Below are 19,600 nucleotides of genomic sequence, written 5' to 3'. Positions count from 1 at the left end.
AACAACCCTTTCACAAGGGTCGCGACAGGGTGGACAGCTTGGGAGGGAGCTCTTGGCCAGGAAGGACTGATAAGGAAACAGCACTCTACCCCCAACTTCCTGCCGCCCTTGGAACTTGTTGGGTGAAGAGTGGAGCCAGATCCAGCGAGTAACTGTGGCGTGGGGTGTGGTGGAGTGGGGTAGGATGGGGGGAAAGCAGAGCCGGCCCCAGTGAGTTGCTCTCAGCCAGCCCTTTTCTCCAGGGGAACTGATCTCTGCAGTCGGATGAAGAGCTGTCCTTCTGTGAGATACCCAGGTTCCCCTTGGAGGCTGGCATCCCTGGACGTCTGTGGGGCACAAGGCTGCAGAGTCCTCATCTCAAGCAGTCCTTTTTTCCAGGGGGACTGATCTCTGATGTCTGGAGATGAGAAGTCATAGCAAAATTCCCCCTCCAAAACAGTCATTTCCCTTTGGAAAGTTGATTTCTATAGTCTGCAGATGAACTCCAATTCCAAGAGGTCTCCAGGTTGCACCAGGGAGTTGGTGATCTGTCTGTTAGGAATGCTCCTTGAAGTTTGGTGGTGGGGCCTCAAAAATCCGGGAGTGGGGTGGGAGGAGTAAGGGCTGCCCACCTATCCTATAGGACCCAGTGTGGCCTCTGTTCTCTCCCTTTCCCTCCTAGCTGTTTTCTCCAGAAGAACGTGCCTGGAGATCAGTTGTTATTCCTGAAGATCTCCAACCCCCACCTAGAGGTTGGCAACCCAGCTGGCTACTCATGGAGGAGGAGTCGGTGCTCAAACTGGGCTCTTGAGATTAGTCTCCTATTGTTTAATCACTTCCAAAATGCTGGATCTCAAGATCCAGCAGGGAACGGGGCGGGAGGAGGGTCAGCACCCAGGAAAGCCACAGTGAAAGGCATGTGTGCTAGCACCCATTGTATTCCTGGGTACAACGGGCTTTGGCCCCAATACCTTGAATAAAGGTTTGTTGATCTTAAAGGTGTCACTGAACTCAATGGCTGTTCTGCTGCTTCAGACCAACCCAGCTACCCACCTGAGTCTATTTACTCACCTGTTCACCTGCAGTCTGTTTTCATATACACTCCCACCATTTAGGCATCTTGCTGGTATAAAATGCTTCAATTCTCTTCCCCCACTGAATCCCATCAATGCAATTTTTCTTTCGGCGATGGTGATTCTTAGATGTGACATTGGAACAATCAATATATAGTTTCAGCTATAAATGTTTTACTGTTGTGGTGTAATTCAGATGAGTTATGACACTAGACAATATTGGCTGTGAATCCCCGTCCTCCTTACATTGTAAAATGGAGAGTTCAAATTGTTTGTAAGTGCTGCCAACTTGAGTTTTACTTTATAGCACAGTTAGCCTCAAAACAGTTGTTTCTTGGTTTCCAGCTGGTTGAAGATGTCAGGCAGGCGAATCTGTTTTCTCACCTCAGTGTTCCCTTTGCTGTCAGTTATCTTTGAGTACGGGAGCAATAGGAGGAGAGGAATGAAGGAAGTTTAGTTTGTGTGTGTGTGTGATAATTGTTTGATAATGTTGCTAGAAACAGAGAGCCAGTTTGGTGTAGTGGTTAGGAGTGACGATTTCTAATCTGGTGAGCTGCGTTCAGTTCTGCACTCCCCCACACGCAGCCAGCTGGGTGACCTTGGGCTTCTCATGGCGCTGATAAAGCTGTTCTGATTGAGCAGTAATGTCAGGGCTCTCTCAGCCTCACCCACCTCACAGGTTGTCTGTTGTGGGGAGAGAAAAGGGAAGGCAACTGTAAGCCGCTTTGACCATTTATGCACTGGGAACTTCACTGCCCCAGCTTCCATGCAAGAACACAAATTGGGGATAGATGAGGTTCAACGGGCCAAATGCTCCCCCATGTGGGTGCAGGAAGTGGTGGGGCAACCTGCCATGACTAAAACTCCAGCCTGCAGACCGGCATGAAACCTCCAGTGCATAAACAGTCTTTGAGTCTCCTTCGGGTAGAGAAAAACGGCATATAAGAACCAACTCCTTCTTCTTCTTCTTCTTCTTCTTCTTCTTCTTCTTCTTCTTCTTCTTCTTCTTCTTCTTCTTCTTCTTCTTCTTCTTCTTCCAAAAGTAAAACAGAGGCTTTATACAGTGAGGCTTAATTCAAACTGTATAAATCCACGATATTTCACAGGAGCAAAATTAGTTGTTCTTGTTAATTTGAATTAGGCCTGCTCTCGGTATACTTGTCTACTACGTAATTTTGCAGCAAGTAATAATAAACTGGCTTTTTGTAGCCTGGTTTTTACTACATGAAGGAGTCTCAACATGGCTTACAATTGCCTTCCCTTCCTCTCCCTGCAAAAGGCAGCCTGTTAGGTAGGTGAAGCTGAGAGAACTCTGAGAGAACTGTGACTGGCCCAAGGTCATGCTGCTGGCTAGATGTGGAACATTGGGGAATCAAACCTAGTTCTCCAGATTAGAGGTCGCCACTCTTAACCACTGCACCAAGGTGTCTCTCCCTGCAAGAATAAGCTTTCCTTATTACCAAGTTTGGGAAGTCATGGGGAAGGCTGAGGGCTGGAACAAAGATACTTTTGTGTTGCTTTGTTTTCAGTGGCATTGTATTTAAATACTGAATCCATTGATTGCCGGGGCTTAATGTACTGACTACAAAAATACATGGTCAATAGATCAAGCAATAGCTTTGAGGAATAAGCAATACTTCCAGGTTCAATGGCAGTATCTCTCTTGGGGTGGGGGGAGACAGCAGGAGATAGTAACTGCTGTCAGTGCTTGCATATTAGCATGCAATGCCTTGTAATTATCTACTGCTGGAAGCAAGACTACAATTCAGCCATTAGATGGACTTTTCCTCTAGGCTACTTTTCCCATTAAAAAAAATACATCTCCCTTCTGTAGCCTTCTGTAGCAAAGACTTGTATACAAGGAACATGAGGACATCTGATTGGGGTTTTTGCCGTTAAATAGCTAGGGTTAATTAGTGCATTTTTGCCACATGCCCAATCCATTTTTTAAAACTGTGATTACATTATACATTGTATTTTCACTGTAGAAATATGTAAATATCTATCTTCATAAGTATGCTGCAATCTTGTCACAATATTGTAAATACATGGATCTCTTTCATTAGCTTATCTGTTCCACTTAATATTTCTGGTAAGGCCTAGGAGGAGGAGCGTGTCATGGCTTAAGTGCTACTCAGTGCTTAACACCCACTCAGGGCAGCTGTCCCATCCCTGAGTGCCTCCTCCTCCAACCAGCTTGCCAGCCAATTACCTTCCACCACCCCCGACAACCCCCTCCTCCTTCCGCTTCCCTCTGAGGCTTGGAGGCTGCAGATTCCTGCTGCGTGAGAGCTGCCCCTGCCAGTGAGTTCCCTAACAGCTGCCTGCAGCCTTTCCAGGTCCTGGGGGGAGGGGGGGCTATCTGCAGAGTTCTTCCACCCCCACCCCCCTATTGTATTCCTGAATGCGACGGGCTTGGCCCCTAGTTATACTAATAATTAGCAAATTATTTTAAGGTAATAAAACAATGTTAAAAACACTGCATTGTCAGAATCAAATGTAATGATATTGTGGGTAGGGGAAAAAGGGTTATATTTATATTTAATATTGGGGGGGGCAGTTTACATCCTTGCCTGCTTGACCTTTGATCATAAAAAATATGCCAATTCCAGTGTGACAGCATTGTATTTTTTCATAAATGTATTTTTTCATTTAGCTGTGGCAAGCATAGATAATACTCTTCAATATTTTGCGTAGGTTATTCTGGCTGTTATAATTAAGTGGTCATTTCACACACAGTAATTACATGATCTAACCACTGTGTAACAAAATATTAATGGATACACTGGTAGTTTAATCTCTGTAATCCTCTTAAACACTTTGTGGACTTCATTACAAAATTTCTCTGTGTTAAATAATTTTTACACATATGAGGGGAAATAGCTTCCTATTAAATATTTCATTATAGATAATTTTATCTACATATAATCATTGATATTTGGAGGGGTATGATACCGCCACCAGGTGTGCTAAAAGTACACCTGGTTTTGAACCAGTAAATGTGTTTTTATGCTTTTAACTGTGAATTAAACCTCTAATGTTATTTGCCCCAAGCCTGCTGTGCAGGAGGGCAGCCTAAAAATCAAATGAATTAATAAATAAAGTACAATGACATTATGGCTGTATGTCTGTAATAATGTTTAGAGAAGAAGATGAGTTGGTTCTTATATGCCGCTGTTCTCTCCCCGAAGGAGTCTCAAAGTGGCTTACAATTGCTTTCCCTTTCCTCTCCCCACCACAGACATCCTGTGAGGTGGGTGAGGCTGAGAGAGCCTTGATATTACTGCTCAGTCAGAACAGCTTTATCAGTGCTGTGGCAAGCCCAAGGTCATCCAGCTGGCTGCATGTGGAGAAGCGCGGAATCACACCCAGCTCTCCAGATTAGAAGTCGCCTCTCTTAACCACTACACCAAGCTGGCTTTAAAATGTTGAAATTAATGAACTTTACAAATTTTACTGTGTGATTCTTTTTGTGACCCGTTTGAAAACCTAGGGGGATTTTGTGCACTTTCAGGAAACTGAATGTGCCCTATGCTTTGAAACCACGGCTTGCACCCATGTTTGGGTTTCTTAACTGGCAGCTACGTTCTTACACAGGAGTCCTCAGTGGTACCTGTGGGCTATTCATGGAGCTCACTAAGTGTTCCCAGACAGTAGGCGTGGCCAGGTGAGGCTTTTGCTCAGCAGGGTTTCTGATTGGCCGTAGGAGATCTGATCGACTGTGAAAATCTTATGAGAAAGTTGCTTCAGCAGCTGCTTTCAAGACAACACAAAGATCTTCACTGAATATAATGAAGGAAAATACTCGTAGGCAATACATTCATTTAAAAAGGAAAAATAGAGCTTTTGCCTGAGGTGTTGAAGAGTTACTATTAGAGTTACACATAACATCACTTGCTGATATTTTGTGCTTAGTGCTGTCTCCAGCAGCAGCCATTTTGTACTTGCACCCACTATGAAATTCCAAAAGTTCAAGCAGGCTCAAAACGTTTAGAGCAGTGGTCCCCAACCTTTTTATCACCGGGGACCACTCAACGCTTGACAATTTTACTGAGGCCCACTGCCCTAATGCTCTCTGACTCTGGTCGCTATGGTAATGTTTAAACATCCCTTCAAAATAAGATACAGACACGCCACAACAATGAACATAAGGAACATTTTATTTTCATGGGAATTTTAACTCATGACAATGACAAATCAATGGGAACCCTGAGCTTGTTTCTCTGCATGTGCGCCTGCCGGATCGTGGATGAAGTAAAGGGCCGGGGGGGGGGGGAGAAGGCGTCCTTCGGGGCCCACCTCCAGTTAGTCGATGGACCACATGTGGTCTGCGGCCCACAGGTTGGGGATCGCTAGTTTAGAGAACCCTGTTCTAGCCTTTTCTGATTAAAGTTTTTGCTTATTAAAAAATCAGACTACAGAGGTGTGTAAACATTTATCTTGTGGTTTGAGTTTAATCTAATTTTCTGTGTATCTGTTAAATTTTCAATTACTTGCTCATGTTTAGGATTACAAACCAGTTATTGAATCAATGCAGCAGTTTAATCAATACAGCCGACTTCTTAATTTGTGTCTTTACCAGATTGTGTCTTTACCAGAGCAAGCAGGTGATCCAAAAATTTGTTGGGAGGGCTTCAGATGTTCTTATTGCTCGTTGTGTCTTGATGCCTGCTTTTTGTGTCTGTTGTACATTTGAAGAAGAATTTTCTTGCTTTGGATTTTCCCTTCATCCTACAAATTGCTTGAGAAATCCAATTGATAAATGCACTCTTTATGTTTAGGGGACATGTCTTGCACAATTTAATTCTACTTCCCTGGGGAAGGGGAGAGGATTTGCACAGGATGGCCAAAAAAAAAAGTGATTCCCATAGGCATTTATTTGTAGTAACTCATCCTGAACCTACAGCTGCAAAATGTGGATTTGACAATGGGCGGCCAGATTTGTATTGTGAGACTTCATTACTGTCTTGCAGTAAAATGTCAATGTGCAAACTATTCTTTAAGTTGGAGTGTGAAGTTGTAGATCCGTAACAGCATAATACCCAAGAAACAATTGATAAGGCTTGAAAGATTTCTGAGTAAGTTGGGCGTTCACAATTCACTTGAGGGTGCTTAAAGATCTCAGTTTTTCTCTCGGCCTGGTTTTGGAAGTTAACATCATTTTTCTTGACTGGTTTATTATAGTGGCCCCTCTTTCTGAATGTTTTTGAAGTACATCTTCAAAGGTGAGCATTAACAGATGGTATGGGAAAGTAAAGTTTTGGATTCCTCTTTTAAAGTAAAAAATAAAGAGAAACTCCTTCAGAAATGGCACTTTTGGTACGCTCACAGAGGGTTTAATGAGATGAAAGCCAGGGATATGTCTCTATTCCATAAAGTCTCAGAAGTGGAGGGCAAAACAAATCAGTTGCAATGAGACAAATGGTACACATACACACCTTCAGAAAGAACACCTTTGGTTTCTGCCAAAGACATTTCCTCCGGGTTTGTTCACAATTCCCTATTTAGCAACTTTAAAAAAAACATACATACATTTATTTATAATGCTTGAGATTTTCAGGGAGAAATTGCTGTTTAAAGAGAGGGAAAGCTGAAATGCCATCTAGTGTTGAGAAGCTGATACTAGCAGAGATTCAAATGAGTAGCCGTGTTGGTCTGAAGTAGCACAATAAAATCAGAGTCCAGTAGCACCTTTAAGACCAACAAAGATTTATTCAGGGCGTGAGCTTTCGAGGAAGAGTGCTTGCTTGAGTATTGTGATACTTAAACTAAGGAGAAAAGACCTATCCTTATAGCATTAAACAATTAGACAATAATCAAGAAGGTTTTTAAACCATGTCCTTTCTTGAGTTTACTTTTAGTTTATTTTATTCCAAGGACGTCGGCCAGAACGGTTTTCCAGATATAATCCGTTTTCTATTATTTTTTTCCTCAGTGGCAAGTCCTAAATTGTAAACAGTCACAATTGATATATCATTTTAATTTTTTTTAGAAGTAAAATAAAATAGTTCATTCATACTCACATGATATATTAATTGTGACTGTTTATGATTTAGGACTTGCCACTGGAAAACCGTTCTGGCTGACATCCTTGGAATGAAATAAATTAAAAGTAAACTCAAGAAAGGACATGGTTTAAAAACATTCTTTATTGTTGTCTAATTGTTTAATGCTATAGGTCTTTTCTTCTTGGTTTTATTGTGATACTAGCAGGTTTAGCTAATTCGAGAAATGATTCCCCAGCTATAGAAAGCGAGCCATGTGGCTTCAGATGTGCTATCAAGGGATGCTAGAACAGTGGTATGTCTGCTCTTACCTGAACAAGAACAGTTGAAGTTGAGTTTGAGCTGAACATGTAGGAACAGTGAAGATACACATTTCAATCCCCAGCAATCGCCTCAGAGATAACCCTTTGAGCGTTTGATTTTAATGACATCAAATGGAATAGATGGCGTCATGATCTCAGAGAAATACTTCTACTCCTGAATATGTTGTTTGCATCCCTGTGGTTTGGCTATATGGGTGACATACAGCATGCATTGTTGTTCATGTCATTTTCAAGTAACAACCTGCTCACCTGCAGCATTGTTATTCCTGTGGGAACTTTTTAGTTATCAATCTATATATGAGAATATATGGCCACCTCATGAGAAGGAAGGACTCCCTGGAGAAGAGCCTAATGCTGGGAGTGATTGAGGGCAAAAGAAGAAGGGGACGACAGAGAATGAGGTGGCTGGATGGAGTCACTGAAGCAGTTGGTGCAAGCTTAAATGGACTCCGGGGAATGGTAGAGGACAGGAAGGCCTGGAGGATCATCATCCACGGAGTCGCGATGGTCGGACACAACTTCGTACCTAACAACAACAATATGAGAATAATATGTGGGAAAACTCTATATAGTCCAAGGGAGAAGTCAGGCATCACATCTCAAGGGCCAGGGAAGCAGTGGATTTACATTAGGTAGAGCAGGGATGAACAGCAAAAATGCCATTAACAAAGTAAACCACGTAACACCTAAACCAGAACGTTCTTGCAGTTATGAATGATATAAATAACAATCATGAGTAGCTGGCAAGCACAGTGCAAGGAAACCCTAGCCTGGTAGATGTCATTAGGAGCATGCCAGTTTTCACTTTCAGTATCAGGGGTATTCAGAAGCCTGTTAGTTTCTGTTTATATTTTTATAACTGTGATTGATTGGCTGCCCATCTCACAGTGGGCTCAGGGCAGCTAATAAAGACAAGCGAAAATAAATATGGATATAAATTGTTAAAAACGAATTACATCTTCATTTAAAAAGATGAACCTGACAGTCCATGGGTAGTTTCGTTTAAGGTTGGCTGGGTAGACCAGGAGGCCAAAACCAGGAGGGGCCTACAGTCAACGGTAAGCTGGTGGAAGAACTCGGTTTTACAGGCCCTATGGAACTTTAGTGTCCCACAGGCCCTGGATCTCTTCCAGCAAAGTGTTCCACCAGGTTGGGGCCACCCATCGATGATAGGCAGGCACACTTGTTTCAGGCCAGGGGCCACCAGGAGGTTCGCAGCTTAGAAGCGGAAATCTTGAGACTTGGCTGGATGAGTAGTTCTGAACTGTTTATGAGGAAAGAGGATGGAAGTGCCCAATGTCAAGAAGGGAGATGGGTAAAATGATAGTTTACATTGAGGTCAATGAACACCACATTTACAAGGTGAGCCTGAAACGAGGGAACAGTCTGAATTATGACTGGAAGCAGTGTGGCAAAAGGCACAGGTAGGCGAGTGGGAGAAGACACACTGGACTGATGCAAGCCATCAGAGGAGCTGGAGATGACAAGGCACTGAGAAGAAACAGCGAGGAGGACTAGAAGCTTGACGTCAGTTGGAGATGCAGCAGCCAGCCAGTCGAGGAGTATCAAAAGGAGGGGTAATAAGACCAGTATTGAGCTGGGGGTGTGCGTGAAAAGGAGCCAACATTCATACATAAGGTTGTGCCGATGTCCATCAATTCCCCCGTCCCTTTGCAGATCTTTGCCGAACCCACAGGGATTGCTGTGGCCCCTCTTTTAAGAAAACAGTACTTGTTTTTTCTTAATGGTGTGAGTCGCACACCTAAGGCTTCTGAGGAAAAGTGCTTGCACTCGAATGCTCACGCCCTGAATAAATCTTTGTTGGTCTTAAAGGTGCTACTGGACTCTATTTCTAAGGCTTCTTGTAAGTTTGAGCAGTGCTGAGAATGCATCTGGGGACTTTCTGGTTTTATTCCTTCTCCCGCCTTTCCAAATGTACACTAGATTCTTCTATGGCTGATTTGCTGGTACATGGGGTGAGTTCCTTCCCAAAAACTGTTGTGGCTTAGCCAGAGGCAATTTGATTGGGGAGATGCGCGAGGCAAGAATTGGCAACGTTGAGGCTGTCTGTGTTTTTATATTTCTCAGTTACTGCCCCCCCTTTTTTCTAGGGGGACCCCCCCACCCCCAATTATGTTTTTTTTCTGGTGCTTTATCTGTTCCTGTAGATCCCTTTAGAAACAGAAACCACCATGGCTGTGGATTCACCACCCCCTAGTGGCGAAGCTATGCTTAAATTGACTTATTGCTGCTTTTTGTGGAACTCCGTAGAACCAATAATCCTGAGGCACAATGGGAAAGGGAAACAAAGAATGTGTTTAACTGTTTGGATGTGACTATCTTTGAAATAACATAACGCAGCAGAATAATTTGAGGAGGGGCTGACAGGTATTCTTGTAAAGAGATTTGTGAAACCATAACACAAGCTGTCTTTCTGTTTAGCACTTTGTCAGGTTTCAAACACTCTGGTACAACTTGCTTTTTGCTGTGTCCAAATCCTAGCCACAGCTGCGGGTTGAAGCTTGACTGGTGCAGCTATTGCTACCCCTGTTTAACTTGTCAGGTTGGCAATAAAACTAATAATTAACACTGTATGTCCATTGGCTGCCTATAAATTGCATCATCATACCATGGTTTGGAGCCAATGTCCATCAGCAGAATGGGATTGCCTCACCTCTGCCCCAAAATTATCTCCAAAATGTTGCTCTCCCCCCCCCCCCAACAGCAGTGTGTATGTGTGTGTGGGGGGGGAGGAAAACTGTATTATGCAGCAGGAGTTGGAAATCAGCAAATATTGTTCTCCTTTCATTAGTCAAAGATGTCTGCAGGGATCCAGCCCTTTATCTTTAATTGAAGGAACACTGTTTTTCCATTTGTAAAAATAACTGAATAGCTTGCTGAGTGCAAGAAGAATAAAACAGATGAAATGTTTGACCAAACCGTCTTGTTTTCTTTTCCCCCCCCCTCTCTTTTTCTAGATGTGAAAGGACCACCAACTCACAGACTATCTTGTGGCCAGTCTCCTGATTCTGAAACGGTAATATGGGAGACCAAGTACTCCATTCTGACCGACAGCCAGCTGGTGCTGCTGAACAAAGAGAAGGAGGTGAGAGACTGAATGTACAAGAATGTCCTGCTTCTGAACAACGATTAGGCTTATGGTAGCGTTTGAAGCAGCTCCAGTTTTGTCACATATGTCACAGGAAGGAGAAAAGCCTTTATCTTAGAGTCTGAGAAAAATTCACTTTCAGAATCTTTCCATTTCCTGTAGTTCTGGTTTAAATGCATCAGGGACCCTAAAGCAGTTATTCTGTGTTGGTTTGGCTTTTTGGTTGAACAAGCAGTAATTTAAATTTACCTCCTGAGTTTCCTGTCCTAATGATAGCTGACTCTTTTGGGTTCTTTAAAATTATTATTTTCTTACATTTATATATTACCCTCCCTTGTGGCTCAGGGCAGTTTACAGACAAAGGTAGGGAAAATACAGCGCAATTCATAACATCAGGGAATTAACAATAACAGTGGTTTCCATAACTGAAGATAACAATACTGTAACATTTCCTATAACGTTTCCTGTGACAGCATTAACTAGCTAACTCTGGTCCCAAAGGTTAGTCAGTTTGGGATTCAGCTCATAGAGAGGTGTTTCAGGGGGACCAGCAGATGTTGTTGGTTCAGTTGGCCTCAACCAAATGCCTGGCGAAAGAGCTCCCTTTTGCAGGCCCTGCGGAACTGTGGAAGTTCAGGCAGGGCCCCGATCTCTTCAGGGAGCTCATTCCACCATGTGAGGGCAGGACAGAAAAGGATCTTAAACTCAGTCACCTCATTGGTCCTAAACAGAGACCTCTCATGGGCCACTTAACTCTGGCATTTCAGTGGTTGCAGGACAGCAAGAAACCTTGTTTCTCATTGGCTGTTCTTACGATCCCCAAGTGGGACCTCAAGCTCCCGATTGGGTGCTTTACAATCCCAGCTTGGATCTCAAGCTCTGGTTCTCTGGGAAATTGCATAGACAACAGGAGAGGCCCATAAGTGTTCTTTCTCATTTTATCCTGGCCTGTAAGAGCACCATTTTACAGGCCTTGCGGAACTTCACTAGTTCCTGATCTGGTAGTTCCTGATTCCTAGACTGGTAACTCGCTCTGCCAGGCGCAATCCAGGGCTGAAAATGCCCTGGCTCTGGTCAAGGCCAGTTGGATTGATCCCCACCCCCAATTTAAGAACCTTTGTCACAGTTCAGTCCGGTTTGCATGGCCAGCAAATATAATGCATGCAGTGGGCTCCCTGGTGTATCTGCCTAGGTGCTGACTCAGTGGGTGGGCTGATGCTTGACAGCTGGTTTTATCAAGTGGAATGGTTTATCTGGCCTCTCCTTGAGCAGACATGCTGCATCGCTGTTGCAGGAGATAAAGCACCCGGAGCCTGGCTGCTGACAGGCCCAGTTCAAGACCCTTGATGCTTTGCAAGCAATTAAGTCAGTCTCCACTCCTCTTGTTAATATTGTATTGAGTTTCGTATTAACAGGCAATTAAAATACACCAGCTCTGTAGATGTTATCAGTGATGCAGCTCGGATTAGTCTGAGACTGCCACTAATGTAGTCCTGAATGGCCTATTGTTCCATGTTAGGTTGCTTTTATGAAGAGCCTACTTGGGTATATTTGTAGGAAGGGGAAGGTTTGTTCTGATGTGACCCCTTTCAGAAATGGCAAGGTGAAGCAGCGAGGAAATAAAGGGAGAGGGGAGAGAAGATGTGAGAAGAAGTAGTGAGAAAAAAGAGTTTTTCCTTTTGTCTGTCCTGAACCTACTGCCCATCAATTTCAGTCCCTCCTATGCATCTCTCCAACCAATGCATAACTTTATAGAGCTCTACCATGTTTCTTCTGCCTTTACAAGCGCATCATGTCGTCTACTCCTGCACAGGAATTGTGGCATTCTGTGAAGGCCTCCCACTTCAGAAAGCATTTGTATAGACTTCTTAGCATGTTTTTGCAGACACAACACCTGACCTAAACCAAAGCTTCAAATTTAACCTGAATAAAACTATTGTGGATTTTTCTGTACCCACACAGAAGAAGAAGAGTTGGCTCTTATATGCCGCTTTTCTCTACCCAAAGGAGTCTCAAAGCGGCTTCCAATCGCCTTCCCTTTCCTCTCCCCACAACAGACATCCTGTGAGGTGGGTGAGGCTGAGAAATAGAATCACAGCATTAATCAAGAAAACCAGGTTCTGTGCAGATCACTTATTAAAACATTGTATGCAACCTTCTACAGCAATCCTCAATTACTTGACCATCTCCAAGGTACCCAACAAATGTCAGCCAAATATCTACGCTTCAGTAAATTTAGTTTCTCAATGATTGATTAAATTGTGCGATTCAGTGCCAGTGTATTTGGAGCACCAGTGTTGGGGAGCAGCATCATAGAATCATAGAATCATAGAGTTGGAAGGGGCCATACAGGCCATCTAGTCCAACCCCCTGCTCAATGCAGGATCAGCCCTAAGCATCCTAAAGCATCCAAGAAAAGTGTGTATCCAACCTTTGCTTGAAGACTGCCAGTGAGTCTTCAGGGTAAGGCCTGGGCCTCTGTCCTGTTTGTTGGGTCTCCAGGGCAACTGGTGGCCACTGTGTGAAAGAGACTGCTGAAATAGATGGTCTGATCCATCAAGGGCACATCATAGTTTTTAAAATAAGTGGCTTCTCTCTCTCTCTCTCTCTCTCTCTCTCTCTCTCTCTCTCTCTCTCTCTCTCTCTCTCTTTCTCTCTCTCTGTATGTGTGTAAGTATTATACTAGGAAACAGTATTTTAAAATAAAGAAACCATGCCAGTTACAGGAATGGCCACGAAATCCATAGCTTGAAGGAGAGCTGGTTTTCTGTACATCACTTTTTATTACCTGAAGGAGTCTGAAAGCAGCTTGCAGTCACCTTTCCTTTTCTCTCCCCACAACAGGCACCCTGCAAGGTAGGTGAAGCTGAGAGAGCTCTGAGAGAACTGTGACTACCCAAGGTCACCCAGCTGCCTGAATGTGAAGGAGTGGCAAATCAAACTCAGTTCTCCAGATTCGAGGCCACCTCTCTCAGCCGCTGCACCAAGCTGGCAGTACATTTGCCGTTGCATCTGTGCTAAATATCAGGACAAGCCTACTTATTTCAAAGCCTTTGGGGCCGGAAACAAGGTTTGCCTGAAAAGCTAGAAGCAGCTATTACACAACAAAACATTTTTAGCCATTTCTTTGTAACACATCTTTCAGTAATGAAGTACTGGGCAACCATTTGCGCAGGTGGGATTTAGAGACAAGATGAGCAACAGGGATGAATAATGCCATTAGAAAGCCCTTGCTGGGTAAACCCTTGTGAAGAAGCTCCATGCCCCGGGGTGTTCTCCCCAGCACAATGGATTTATAATTAGACTAACAGTGTTTGCAACAGCTCTGAGCCATCCTCGCCAGTAACACCTCAATTGCAGAATTAGCAGTCAGCTGTTGCAAACTGTCTGGTTAAACCTCTCCTGATGGCCCCAGAGAGAATGATAAAACGGCTCTTGAAGAACTCCTCCATTTGACAAAGTACAAAACCATGCGTCCCTCCAGGATGAGCTGCCCTTAGCTTCCCAGAATGCATGGTAGCCATTCAGCTGGCCTGCCTTCTTCAGTATTGACTGACCTTCCAAAAATATGAAACCCCATTTAAAATCCAAGAAAATATCCATCTAAACCAGCAGTTTTGGGTGCCTGCATCACTGGGTGTGAGAGACAGTGTTTAGGTAAAGGAGAATTAGACAACCGACCCTGATACAAAGGATGCGCTTCATCCTGAAGGTCTATAATTTTTTTGCTTTTTTTTTTTTTTTGAGAATTGAGATATATCTGTTATTTCCTCGAGTTACAGATTTTGGGATACCCCTGCCATTATAATTTTATTGTCCAGATATGTTTCTTCCTGATCTTGTTACATATTCCCTCGTTAAAAGATCCTGAAAGTCTAGAGCAGCCTTTCTGAACCTATTTACCACACACACACACACAATACCTTTATTGGCATAAAGCAGATTAGCAAAATAAACAGAGAGAGTCAGGATACATCAAACCTATTTACTATTTATCCCTGAAACATTCTTCAGGCTTCAAGAAACTCCAGGATGTCTTTCCTGCTTGCCATTGTTTCTTTCTGGCCTCTTTTAAGAAAGCCCTATGCAGTATAGTATCAGCCAACAGCCCAGAGAGAAAACCATAAGGAAAGACCTGCTCTATCAGATCAGCGATCCATTTAGCTCAGCAGTCTATTTCATGCAGCAGCTGGAACAAGAGGCATTGAGCCCAAGGGTCTTCCTAATGCTGTGTCCTAGCACTGGCATGGGTGGATTTTATTTAAATCAGTAAGGCTTGATTTAAATCACGGCTCATATGATTCACATGCAACTATATGTATAATAGTAATGGTCAGAAAAATCAAAGCCATTAAGATGAGGTTACTAAAATATTCCAGTGTTCAAGCAATGAAATCGTTGTGAGAAGAACTTTTTTATACCCCGCTTTTCACTACTCAGAGGAGTCCCAAAGTGGCTTACAATCACCTTTTCCTTCCTCTCCCCCCAGCAGACCCCCTGTGAGGTGGGTGCGGCTGAGAGAGCTCTTTGAGAACTGTGACAGGCCCAGGATCACCCAGCTGGGTGCATGTGGAAGACTGGGGAATTAAACTCAGTTCTCCAGATTCGGTTCTCCTCTGCTCTTTTCTGCACCACGCTGGCTCTTGAATGGAGCTTGAATTCTGGTTATTATAGATGAAATTATCTTAGGGGATTGGCCCATGTCAAAAGGAATCAGGGTGTTTCTTTGATTATTACTGTAAAGTGTCTTAATTGTTAGGAAATGGCTTTGTCCAAATGCTCACCAGGGCTTGGAAAAGGTTGTGATGCTTTCCTGGGGCTAGATACAAACCCAAAGGATCTTCTGACTCAATTACCCAGCACTCTTGCTGCTCTGGGTAATTTAAGTGGGGTTTTTAAAAGGTTATGGAGATCTTTATCTGGGTATAAACCTACCCAAGCCAATAACTGATGTAAGGAAAATGGACATGTGTTAAGAGGGTTTACGTTTGAAAGAAACAAGACAAAGGGAAACTGCGGTAAATATATATAGTCAACAAAGAGATGTAGGATTTCAGATTTTATTCTATGCATACCAAAGAAAAATGGTGGTTTGCTGTTGCCTGACTACTCGTTATGACCCTGGTATTTCCTGGTCATTTCTCATCCAGTTCTAGCCAGGGCTAATCCTGTTTAGCTTCTGAGATCTGATGAGAGAAGGCTAGCATGGGCTCATCACCCTTTTGACTGTGGGGAAGCCCTGAAATAGTGTTTCAGGCTTGGAGGTGGTGTCAGCCGACCACCCTCCCTGCCATGCTCCCCAGAAGTGACCTGTCCCCAGAAATGACATCACCCCACTACAAAGTGTTTCCCTAGCTTGTGGCTGAGACCTTTAAGGCAGGGAGAGGCTGTGCGCCCCCCACTGGAGCTGCTGCGGACCGCCCATGGACTCTGAGGGGTCTGTGGACCCCTGGTTGGGAATCCCTGCACTAAATACCATGTTTTTTAAAGTTCGTATGAGCTTAACACAAGTAGGAACTAGGGGGGCAATATTTAGCTCGCTTTTGTGTTTAGATTTTCCTTTGACTTGATGTACCCTGGTTTTTCACTCTGTATTTTTGCACAGGCAGAATATCCTTTTAGGCAGTTTAGGAGGATTGGCAGAGAAGTTTCCCTGTCTCCCCTCTGGCCTGACTGTTAGTTGCCCCCTCCCTTTGCCATTGTTACACTCACAAAGTTCCGGCTTCTAAGTTCCAATGTTCAAAAAATAACCGTTGGGTCTTGACCTAGCACAGAGCGAGCAGCAGAAATGCGGAGCTGTGTGAAAAAATATTTCTGTTGTTGCTGGAAGCGACAAACGGAGGAAGATTACAAAGTGAGTCGGCTGAAGCTGCTTAAGAGTGCTGGATTCCTCCCCCCCCCCCGTGAGGATCTGTTTTTTTCGGGCAGCGAATAGGCACCCAGTGATAGAACCTATTTGCCAAAATAATGCAGATTCTGCTAATCCGTCCCGAGTCTCTAGTGCTCTCTCCTCCAGAGGAGGAAACAAGCCAGGTTTCAGGATGTCCCCGGAACCGCCCACCACTTGGAGATGTGATTTCCATCCAGACTGCACTCCAGCTAGCAGAGAAGACAATCTTACAATGGCATAATGGCAGCCTGTTGAGTAGTTCTTAGTGTACCAACCGTACACTAAGAAGCCACTCTGTTCCTTCTTCTTCTGCCCTGAACATTCAGGGACCTCTAGGGGGAAAAGCTGTCTGCTTTTGGTTTTGCTTAGGTCATTTTGTATCCTCATTCATGTGTTCCTCCTTGTAACTTGCCCTTTCCAGCACTGATGCTTCTGTTTCAGTTTTCTGTGGGTGACTTGTTGAGGCACCTTTTTACATCCTATTTGCTTTGGTCCCTCTAATAACTATTTCACCTGGGTTGCTTTGGGGGAAAGACCCCAGGAGACTCAGTTTGTGCATGTTGGCAGTCTTTCCCCCAAAGCAACCCAGGTGAACACTGGCCCCTGGAACTTCTTACTGTTTGGAGACTAGGGGAGCACTGTGCATAGCAATAGAAGAAGAGTTGGTTCTTATATGCTGCTTTTCTCTACCCAAAGGAGTCTCAAAGCGGCTTATAGTCACCTTCCCTTTCCTCTCCCCACAACAGAGATCCTCTGAGGTGGGTGAGGCTGAGAGAGCCCTGATATTACTGAAGAAGAAGAAGAGTTGGTTCTTATATGCTGCTTTTCTCTACCTGAAGGAGTCTCAAAGCGGCTTACATTCTCCTTCCCTTTCCTCTCCCCTCAACAGACACCCTGTGAGGTGGATGAGGCTGAGAGAGCCCTGATATTACTGCTCGGTCCGAACAGTTTTCTCAGTGCCATGGTGAGCCCAAGATCACCCACCTGGCTGCATGTTGTGGGAGCAGGGAATCAAACCCAGCTCACCAGATTAGAAGTACACACGCCTAACCACTACACTGAGCTTTATCATCAAAAAGGATTTTGTAAGTGATGTGATTTCTGCCAAAAAAATAATTAAAAGGTTGTTAAGTAGACAGACTTCTTAGCAAAAAGGTCTGTTGAGTGGGGGGTGGGATTTTTAATGTTGGTGGTTTGAGTGCTACATTAAACAAACAAACCAACAAATAAATAAATGAGCCCTGGTATCATCTATCAAGTGAGTGTTGGTTTCTGCAGTTAGTACCGCTTTGGAATTAGCACACCAGCAGAATGAATGTATGGCCTTTTGCAGGAAAGACAACTTTTCTTTTTTTTAGGAGGTAAAGAGAAACATCTCATGGACTTGTGACCTTTCTGTATGCAGGTGGCTGATGATGGAGGGCAAGAGCTGGCAGCCGAGCCAACCAAAGGGCGGTGTTTGCGCCGCACAGTCAGTGTTCCTTCCGAAGGCCAGTTTTCCGACATTCCACCAGAGGGAGCTGCAAAGCTCGGTAAGTCTCACAGAATTAGAGTAAGCGATGCCGCACTCGGAATTCATGCGCAGCATTCAGGGAACGGCGTCCCGTCCAAGAGTACAGTAGTCACTGTGCTTGAGTAGAAGGATGTTCAAACAGGCATTGTAAATGAATGTCTGATGGCTGAGTTACTCCGAAGCATTTATCTTCAAGTTGATGAAGTTTCAAAAGCAGGGTGGGTTCTCTTTTCCGGGACTGTCCCAACTGTGTGCTTGTGAGTTTATGAAGCCGCCCTGGAATTTTAGAACTCTTTCTCCCAGCCTGTGTCAATATTTAAGGACAGCTTACAGTGGCCCCTACTTGTGGTTTGAGCTGCTTAACTGTGGTGTTGTTTTTCAACTGGATGAATGTGATAAGATCTCGGGTTCTGACAGGTGCCAATCTATGATGCAGTTAAAAAAAAATAACACCCATGAAGGAAAGATTGAAAAGAAGGCCAGAAAAAGAGCTGAAAAGAAAAAGGGAGAGCTGAGCAGACGCAAGGACATTTGGGATAACCATGTTCTCACTGCTTGGCTGACAGTGAGATTTCCCCCTCTTGTCTTCAGCTGTCCTACACACAAGCCCCATATTCCTAGTGCCGCCAAATGTTAGGGCTTTGGATTCAAGCTCATTCTCTATACTTCATTGTCCTTCACTCTCTGAGGCTAATCTTCTGAGGCCAAATATGAGCCAAGCTGGGAGATAAATGCTTGGAGGTTAGGAGGAGGAAAATTCACCTGTGTGCACTTTTGGTGCACCACTTAGGTGCAATGTTAGTCGTTAGAATGTCAGACAAGGACACGGGAGACCCAGGTTCAAATCCCTACTATGTATTGGAAGCTCTTTGGGTAATCTTGGACCAGTCATTCTTTGTCTGCCTAACCTACATCCCATTGTGGCTGTTAAAATAGAGAGGAGAACAAGGTAAGTTGTTTTGGGTCTCTACTGAGAAGAAAAGTGGGGTATAAATGCATGATAATTAAATACATTTGATGTGGAAAATCAGTCATAATTTGGCCATTAGCAATCAAAGAGCAGCTCAACCACTCCTTGTTTCTTCTCTGACACACACACACTCCCACCTTATACATCTCTGCACTTGTTTCCTGCTTCGACTTGCTTAAGTACCTTTTGTTATTTCGTCATACTCTGTCATGTTGATATGGTTGCACAGTGCCTCTCCTGAAATGTTCTGATCACCTGAATGCCAGCTTGCTTTATTGGTTAAGAGTGGTGGCCTCTAATCTGGAGAATTGGGTTTGATTCTCTGATATTCTGCACGCAGCCAGCTAGGTGACCTTGGGCCTGCCATAGTTCTCTTAGAGCTCTCTCAGCCTAACCTATTCCACAGGGTAGGTTACAGGGACAGGAAGGGTAGGTGATTGTGCACTGCTTTGAGACTCCTTTGTATAGTAAAAAGTGTGGTGGAAGTTCTTCTCCTTTTCCTCTTCCATGTAAGATAGGTACTAGTGACTTCCTGTTCATGAGCAGAATGCAGAAAAGGTTGTTTATGCTCCTGGTTTTTCTTTTTTTCCCCAGGCCTCTTTAATTAGCGATTATATGGTGAACAAGCTGTGACAATGTGTGAACAGAAGTGTACTTCTGTCTTAATAATTAGCATCTTGCAATTACAGTTATCCTGCCGGCATTTCTGAAGCACCTGATCTGTGTTTCTTTGACAAG

At 43.9% G+C, this 19,600-nt stretch overlaps 1 protein-coding gene across 7 annotated transcripts in view; it reads left to right on the top strand.

Annotated features, from left to right (window-relative positions):
* The window catches only part of RASAL2 (RAS protein activator like 2), a 292,197-nt gene that overhangs the window by 139,626 nt on the left and 132,971 nt on the right, over positions 1 to 19,600 (top strand). For all 7 annotated transcript variants that reach the window (XM_077332483.1, XM_077332482.1, XM_077332480.1 and 4 more), the window contains exons 2-3: positions 10,359 to 10,486; positions 17,785 to 17,911. In XM_077332483.1, coding sequence (XP_077188598.1) covers positions 10,359 to 10,486; positions 17,785 to 17,911 — 255 coding nt within the window. The remainder of the gene's footprint in view (positions 1 to 10,358; positions 10,487 to 17,784; positions 17,912 to 19,600) is intronic.

This window comes from Paroedura picta, chromosome 4 (assembly GCF_049243985.1).
Source record: "Paroedura picta isolate Pp20150507F chromosome 4, Ppicta_v3.0, whole genome shotgun sequence".
Classification (NCBI taxonomy): Eukaryota; Metazoa; Chordata; class Lepidosauria; order Squamata; family Gekkonidae; genus Paroedura; species Paroedura picta.
The sequence above is the reverse complement of the archived record's forward strand: the minus strand, read 5'-3'. Positions and strand labels throughout refer to the sequence as shown.